At 38.1% G+C, this 8,728-nt stretch overlaps 1 protein-coding gene across 1 annotated transcript; it reads right to left on the bottom strand.

Moving 5' to 3' along the window:
• Positions 1-6,326: 6,326 nt before the first annotated feature.
• LOC142521155 (serine/threonine-protein phosphatase 7 long form homolog) lies at positions 6,327-8,351 on the bottom strand. Its single transcript, XM_075624379.1, has 4 exons — positions 7,723-8,351; positions 7,534-7,646; positions 7,361-7,448; positions 6,327-7,260 (listed from the first exon to the last, which is right to left on the bottom strand). Exons 1-4 carry the CDS (start codon positions 8,323-8,325, stop codon positions 7,117-7,119), a joined length of 948 nt encoding a protein of 315 aa, XP_075480494.1. The 5' UTR covers positions 8,326-8,351; the 3' UTR covers positions 6,327-7,116.
• Positions 8,352-8,728: the final 377 nt, after the last annotated feature.

The raw sequence follows: 8,728 nt of genomic DNA, 5'->3' as shown, positions 1-8,728 counted from the left end.
ATCAGTCAGGGCATCCTCAAGAACTCTCGATTACTCACTTCATTCTTTTTATCTACATGAGAAAAGTTCTTTAAAGTTAAAATCAATTTCAAGAGACAAAACTTATCATAGCAAACACATGCTAAATTATTCGTCATGATCATCGAGGGTCATTTTTTGCTAGAATTTCTTTGCAAAATCCTTGTAACTGAGGGTCAGAAGTTGTTGCTCATTTTTTTAAGTTTGTGATATACTAAGAGTTTTACTTAAGCAAGGTGGTAAGTCCTGCTGAAGTGAGAAATTTCAAAGTATTGTAATTTTCAAAATCTTTTAGTGAAATTATTCCGCAAGGAAGAAGAGATAACATATAAGTATTGAAGTCTTCGAACATCCAAAAACAAACTTGGGTTATTTACCTATCAGTTACTCTATCATAAATTTTGAAAGTAATTTTAATGGTCACAAGCAGATCCTGAGATTCGATAGACCCGTCCTACAAATATATATATATATATATATATATATATATATATATATTTGTATATTATTAAAAATTTATTTATATTTTTCGTTTATTGAATAATGTAACCTTAATCCTTAATTTTAGTTCATAATATTTTAAGATTGAAATAATGTATTTTATAATGATGTGTTTAAAATGAAAAAATAATTATAATTTTTATTTTGTCACGAGTTGAAGATAAATTAATTGATTTTAACTTGTGATCATATTTTAATGTTCCTAAATATTATTAATATAAATTTTGAAAGTAATTTTAATGATTTATTAATTTTTAAACATCTTTTATTGTATAATAACTAAAAATCAAAAATTATTTAATTTTATGCACATCTAACAGTCTAATCCGGATTGGGCCAACTGGGTTTCCGGTCCAAGAAGGGGCGGGATGGGTCCCTTGTTTGTCCAGCATGTCTCTTTGGCGTTGAGACAAAACTTAAAATGAAGGAAATATGGAAAAATAATTGATAAAGAACTAGTGATATTTTAGTTAGTTTAATAGTGTAGTATTAACGTAGGGTAAATTAAGGGAGATTAGGATTTGATATTTGGGTTGGATCACCTTTTATTTCTTATATAAAAGAAGGAAAAATGACATTTTTCGATTTTTATCTTTTTGCAATTTCAATTATTTATGGGTTTTTTTTAAAATAATTTAAATTTTAAATTTTATTTCAAAACTAATTTGAAAAAAAAAATTGTTGCACAACTAATGCAATCCGCGCTTGAGCGTCAGCGCTTACCAAGCGCGGACGTGTATTTTATAATTTTTTTTATATTTTTTCGATTTTTAATGTCCGTTCATTCAGTTCATTCAATCGATGCCTGATAACTTCACGTGAAAGGTGAGATTCTGAAAAATCACGTGAAGACCAATAATTAAAATAAGAATCGAAGCTATACAGTCTTCACATTTCTTCTCCTATATAATTGATGAAAAAATCGAGGAACGAGGTATCAACTTTCTTTTAAATTTTGCTCTCAATTTTCATTGACAAAATGTCTAACATCGACGTACTCTTATATTTTGGTGGTCATGTAATTAGGGATAATGGATCGATTGAATATAGCATTCCATTTGTTAGACCGATACGAGTATTACGATCTATTAATTTGATGGAGTTAGTTAAAGTTGTGCATAAAATGTTAGCAATCGATCCAGCGAATTTTTCTCTGAAGATGTCAACAAAGTATTCATTCATGGAGAGAGCATCTTGGCATGAAATTGAAGTCAATCTCGTTGATGACGATGCTTTACAGTTCATAATGCAATGTGACAACATGCATGTTTTGCATCTGTACGTGGAAGCAAATTCAATTGAGCATAATGTTGGATTTGATATTGATCCTGAATCTTACGTTCCACATGCATCCGATTTAGGTTTATATAACCAACCCGGTACGTCTACATATGGTGGTTTCCAGGAGCAAGAATCTTATGTTCCACAGGTTACTGAAGGACTCGGTAATATGAGTTTCGATGATGTAAGTGGGCCTTGGGATCAATATATTAATGTCTCGTCGGAACAAAATAATGCTCCATATTGGCCGAATCCAACATTAGATACGAGCCCTCGTTGTCCGGATCAGGCCAATAATGATGACATTTGGAGGACTGATTCCGAACCCGATATGTCATACAGCGAGTCTGAAGAAGAAGAAGTGAATGTTGATGATGAAGTGAATACTTTTACAAATCCTGATGAGGGGACATCATCTCGACAACCACCACGTGACACATTACAGAGGCAGACCGTACCATTTCTGTCAAACACTTCTGAGATGCCATCATTTTTCAATAAATATTTTGGTGAAGAGCCTCATGATTCTGTCGATGTTCCTTGTGGAGTGCAATCAAGCTATTACAATCCGGATAGAGGTGAATTATGCATCAATATGTTATTTAAAGATAAGAATGATCTTATTGCATCTATCAAGGATTATTCAGTAAGAGTTGTCAGGCGTGAGTACCGTGTCGTGGTTAGCGCACGCAGTTTGTGGAAGTTACGTTGTAAAAATAATTCTTCTACGGTCATTTGTCGATGGGGACATCGCGCTTCTTTGAAGGCCAAGACTGGTTATTGGAAAATAACAAAATATGGCGGGCCTCACACATGTATATCTACCTCTGTTGGTATAGACCACAAGAATCTGAACAGTGATATGGTGGCACATACGCTATTGGGAGTTGTTCGTTGTGATCCTTCGTACGAGATTAAGTATATCATCGAAAATGTCAAAGATAAATATGGATATCAAATCTCGTACACGAAGGCATGGCGAAGTTTGAAACGTGCTATTGAAATTGCTTATGGTACATGGGAGAGCTCCGTGCAATTACTTCCCAAATATATGTGCACTTTGTCAAAATATAATCCGGGAACAGTTGTGGAGTGGAAGCATCTGAGAGCCAACAATGAAATGAGTAAGACACTGAACTATGTTTTCTGGGCATTCAGGCCGTGTGTTGATGGGTTTCGGCATTGTCGGAAAATAATTAGTGTTGATGGTACACACTTGTATACCAAATACAAGCACAAAATGTTAATCGGTGTCACTCTGGATGCGAACAATCAGGTTCTACCGCTAGCATTCGCTATTGTGGATGAAGAAACGACAGATTCTTGGAAATAGTTCTTTGAGAACGTAGGAAGACATGTTGTTCGTAGTGAAAACGGCGTGTATCTTATTTCTGATAGACATAAGGGAATCGTGCGCGCAACTGCAGAGCTACCATATTTTCAACCTCCATATGGTGTGCATCGTTTTTGTTTGAGACACGTGTGTTCAAACTTTAACGCTAAATTCAAAGACGTCCATCTGAAAAATTTATGCTGGGCGGCAGGCACACAAAATCAAATTTGTAAGTTTGAATCAATAATGGAGGCAATCAAGCATAAAACATTTTGGCGCACCGATATTTGGCTAGAATTGAGAAAGAAAAATGGAGTTTGGCTCATGACGGTGGTTGGCGTCGTGGGGTGATGACAACCAATATGTCGGAGTGTTTAAATAGTGTGTTGAAGGGTGCTCGTAGACTTCCTATATCTGCCATAGTACACTTGACACTTATGAGGTGCGTACAATATTTTATTGAACGTGTGAGTAGAGGTTGTCGTATGGTTTATGAAAATCAGCTGTGGTCAGATTATGCATGTCGGATGTATGACAAGTGGGCGAGAAAATCTAGTGAACATCGTGTTGCCAAATATGATGTACGTGAGCAAACTGCTTCGGTTGCAACTGTAGGAAGACCAAGTCGTGGCAAACATATGCAGGTGGTCAAGTTATCAACGAGTGATTGTTCGTGTGGTAAATGGACGATTTTTGGCATACCATGTTCTCATGCTATTTGTACCGGAAAGTGGCACTCGTTGGATCCCACGACACTTGTGCAGCCATGGTATAATATATATGAGTACTTAGCGACTTACGAAGGCAGATTTCAACCTCTTGCGGATGAGCGCTACTGGGATCCTCCAACTTTCGAATTGCACCACAACCCTGTTAGACGTGAAAGAACAAGAGTTGGTAGAGATAGAACAACTCGAATGAGAAATGAGATGGACACAACTGTTTCTAGACAGAGACAACATTGATGTATTATTTTGTTAAATTGTAATAACAGTTGATCTGTTAAATGAGAAATTAATTCTTTACCTCGTGTTTACTTTGTTATTTTTATTTCATGTGCAAAATAAACAAAATGGTTTAAAATTTTTAAAAAAATTCTTTTAGTTTTTTTTAAAAATTTTGCTAGCGAAATGCTCCCGCTCGGGCGCGAGGGATGTTCAAGTTACCGCTCGGGCGCGAGGTGCTCGGGAAAATTTTCCAGCCTATCGCGCTCGAGCGGTAACAAGTTACCGCTCGAGCGCGAGGTGCTCTGGAAATTTTCCCGAGCACCTCGCGCCCGAGCGGTAACTTGTTACCGCTCGGGCGCGAGGGGTGCGCTGGAAAATTTCCAAGCGCACTCCTCGCACTCAGGCGGTAATGGGTGCGCTTGGAAATTTTCCAGCGTACCCCTCGCGCCCGAGCGGTAACTTGTTACCGCTCGGGCGCGAGGTGCTCGGGAAAATTTCCAGAGCACCTCGCGCTCTTGTTACTGCTCGAGCGCGAGGGGTGCGCAAACTTTTCAGCGCACCCCTCACGCTCGAGCGGTAACAAAGTACCGCTCGAGCGCGAGCTCCCCCTCTTTTTTTTCTTTCCCTCTCCCTTTCTCTTTCCTTTATATTTCCTCTTCTCCACCCATTTCCTTATCTCCTTATCTCAAATCCACCATTCTCCAAATCTCTCTCATTTATCTTTCCCCTTCCCCTTCTCCTTATCTCATTCTCAAAACAAATTCTCAAATTCTCATCTCATTCTCAAACCATGGCTCCCAAGAAGGTTAAAGGTAATCCCGGCTCTTCTTCTTCTTCGTTTGATAGAACTAGATTTGTTAGTGATGCGGCGTAGGCACGGTATGAACATGCCAAAATTAATAGAAACCCGATTACCGAGCGGGGATTTCGTAGACAAAGAGAAGATCGATACGTGGGGCCTCTTCTGAGGTTGGAGAGGCGCAGATGGGAAAAATTTGGAACTCAATCGAGAGCGGCGGTGGTATCGGTGCTGCGAGAGTTTTATCGAATGCGGGTGAGAGGACGGATGCCAAGGCCTTTGTTCGAGGTAAACTTGTCTCATTTGATTCGGGTATAATCAATGTTTTTTTAAAAACGCTCGAGGTCGATGATTCCGCCTTCCAGGCTTTGGTTGCTAACCCTGATTATACTGTGATAATCAACACCATGTTTCATCCAGGGGCGATATGGAAACCAGTAGGGGGGTCACCAAGTTGTTTTGATGAAAATATCTGACGGCCGATAATGCTCTTTGGTATTTGTTTTTGGCGAGGAGAATGATGCCGGTCTCACACAAAATTGAAGTACAAAAGGAGCGGGCCATGGTGCTATATGCTTTGTCTCAGGGTTACCCAATCAATGTGGGAAAACTTATCAATTCTCAAATTTTGATGAGCGTTCATAACAGACACATCGGGCTTTTCTTTCCCTGTATCATATCAGAGTTGTGTGTGATGGCAGGGGTTGTGTTCCGTGATGATGAAGAGTGGCTGCAACCAATGAAGCCCATTTGTGGACAGGACTTGCAGCGGAAATACGCTAAACGACAGTTAGACTTCAGGATGGATGAGGGAGAGACAGGTGGATCGAGTACCGCCGTCCCGCGTCGAACACAACCCCACAGACGGTCCCTAAACGACAAAGTAGATGAGATTCTTGCCTTCATGGCTCATCAGGAACAAGTTAACTTGAACCACAATGAACATCTTGCATATATCGAGTCCACGATGCAGACAACGATACATCCACCTCCTCCGTTCATTCCTCCGTTCAATTTTCAATATGACTATCAGCCGCAAGGGAATGCAACAGGAGTGCCACCACCAGATAATGATGAGGATGAGTAGTGATCAACGAATCATGATGCTAGCTGAATGAGGTATGTGATATCATGTTCTTCTTTGTTTATTACTATAGTTTTTGGTTCTTTAATTATAATTTACTTATCGCAGATGAGCATGATAAAAAGAAGAACAACAAATTTGAGGAGATGGACGTCAATTATGTTGTTTCATCTTAACTTTCGATTGTGTATTTTCTGCTGTTGAGATGCGTAAAATTTTTTAAAAAAAAATTGGAACGTTTATGTTTATATTTTTTATTTCATCTTTGTTTATTTGTGTTATTTTTCCTGCACTTTTATTCATCTTATCTTTCGTTTATTAACACTATACTGTAGAAATAATAAAATTTAGACGACGCAACAATGCAAACTGTACAACGATAGAAATTTTATAGTTACAATTAATTAGCAGAATCATCGTCATAATTAAAATGATACAAATGGCTTCCTGTTCCACAATCAGGTAGATTGCGTCTTCTCGTCCCTCTCGCCAATCCTACATTTTCAGCAATTTCCTCATTTGAGTAACCTGGATAAGTGATAGGGGAAATAACATTCCTCTGTGGTCGAGTGTCATGCACAATATGCTGAGGTCCAACGTTAAGCAAATTCGTGAAACTTTGTGTGTTCGACCAATAAGGAGTCTAAAAATTAGTTTGACCAAACGGACGAAAATCACCAAACTTTGGATCACTGAAAAAATCAGGTTGAGTATTAGAGGTTCCTGCAATATTCAATTCAGCTGACGTAATAATCGTAGAGTCTCCTGCAAACCCACTTGGTTGCCTAACCATGTCACTTCCCCATCCTAATGATGACTGATGCGAAAACGGAGAAGGCGTACTAAAATTTTGTTTAACATTCATTTCTCCAACAAAAGTATTGTACGGACGTAGTTGAAAACCAACGACATTAACTGCAGGTGATATGGTGCGCACAGTTATTTGATTGTACCATTGAAAGTAGTCTTCGTCAGTTTGCATCGATCGCCCGTGTCGCACCCCTTTACAAACATATCTGAGCCGATTATTCCACAACTCAATTGAATTTCTATGATACTCTCTCCAATCAGTGTTTCGATGTCCTATTCTCGTGATATTATGCATATCGTCATTGTCGACGGCAGACCCCGGAATTGATTGTCGTCTTCGAAATTATCGCATTACACGATTAGGACGATGCATCTCCACGATGTCAAAGCATATAAGGGGACAAACACATCGCCATATTTTGTTGTCGTATGAATCAATAATCGTCTTCACATCTATGTCATTTTTCTGGTATACGCTCCAATTAAACTGTAAAAAAAAAAGTAAATTAAAATTCAATATTCATTTAATAAATCAAAACAAAATAGTCTTCGTGTTATCAATAATACGTATTAACATTTTATAATACCTCATTATTATTCATACGATCTAGAGAATCCCTTATAATTCTTACAGAATGTGTTGGCGAATATGTGTAACTAAATCCATATTTCCACCTACAATTATAAAAAAAAATAAATTACATATTAACAAAATAGACAAGATATATATGATATTACCACCATAAATTTTAAACATTACCGTGCACCATATGGAGAAACTGGAATGAAAGCATCCGGATCAACGGGAGTTACAACTAATGTTAACCAATTTCGATCGGGGTTAACACATTTAATCCTGCTCCATGCCCATATCTACTTATAATAATAAAAAAAATTAACAAATTTAACCAAAATATTATGTTAAATATTCACATCACATTAATGATACCTGCAGGACATATAAAGGTCCAGCCATTGTAGTCTTCTCTATACGTGACGCGTTACACAACTCACGGTATAGAAATGCTAAAACTGCACTACCCCAACTATAAGACTTCACGTTATCAACATCCCGTAGCAGTTGCAAAAATATAAGTCTAGCTGACCCTCCTTGGTAGTTAGGGAACATTATTCTTCCAATAATCATTAATGCAACACAACGAGTAAATTTCACAACATCTACTTCTGAAGTTTCATCATTAACAAGGTTAGATATACAATGATCGTATAGTGCAGTCATAGACAGATGACCACCTTTCAAATATTTTGATGTTGGCAAAAATCCCAACATATCCAAACATATGTGTTGCCATTCCTCAACTTTATGTGATACATCTACTCCAGTTACTGCTTCACCATCAATTGTTAGACCCCAAATTATTGAAACATCTTGTATTGTCACTGTTGTTTCACCACATGTAAAATAAAACGTGTGTGTCTCGCGTCGCCAACGTTCAACAAGCGCAGTAATCAAATGATTATCAAGAACTTGAGAGCCACATTCTAAAACTCCATAAAAACCCATATGATTTAAATATGCGAGTACACACATGTGTAAATAATTATCAGTATACAACTTCCAAATCAAATTGTCTTACCTCTTCACTTTGACAATATTATCAACTGTTAACGAAGACACGCTTGATGACATATGTGTCGCTTGTAAATAGAGGACACTGGGATCTTCTGGATTTCGATTATCTGTCATTCTGAACTATGCTCTAGATCTTCTCAACTTCGTCAAAAAAATTTTCGGTGAGGAATTGAGAAACCGATGAATGCAAGAATGAAAGAGTAAAGATAAGAGGAGGAAAGAAGAGGAGGGGAGGAAGAAGAAGGAATCGGATAAGATAAGGATTGGACGAATGGAGTAGTGACGAGTGGCTGGTGGAGGACCGTCCGCGCCTGGTAAGCGCGGACGGTGCTCCACGTAGGAGCATCCGCGCTTGGTAAGC

Source organism: Primulina tabacum, chromosome 12, assembly GCF_025594145.1.
Source record: "Primulina tabacum isolate GXHZ01 chromosome 12, ASM2559414v2, whole genome shotgun sequence".
Lineage (NCBI taxonomy): Eukaryota > Viridiplantae > Streptophyta > Magnoliopsida > Lamiales > Gesneriaceae > Primulina > Primulina tabacum.
Note: the sequence above shows the minus strand (reverse complement) of the source record. Positions and strands in the feature narration are given on the sequence as shown.

Excerpts from the sequence above, each read along its gene's own strand:
- LOC142521155 (XM_075624379.1), bottom strand. The coding sequence starts at position 8,325 with ATGTGTGTACTCGCATATTTAAATCATATGGGTTTTTATGGAGTTTTA. Across the intron at positions 7,449-7,533 it reads GTTTCTCCATATGGTGCACG|GTGGAAATATGGATTTAGTT; the intron begins GTAATGTTTAAA and ends TTATAATTGTAG. Across the intron at positions 7,261-7,360 it reads ATCGTATGAATAATAATGAG|TTTAATTGGAGCGTATACCA; the intron begins GTATTATAAAAT and ends TTTTTTTTACAG.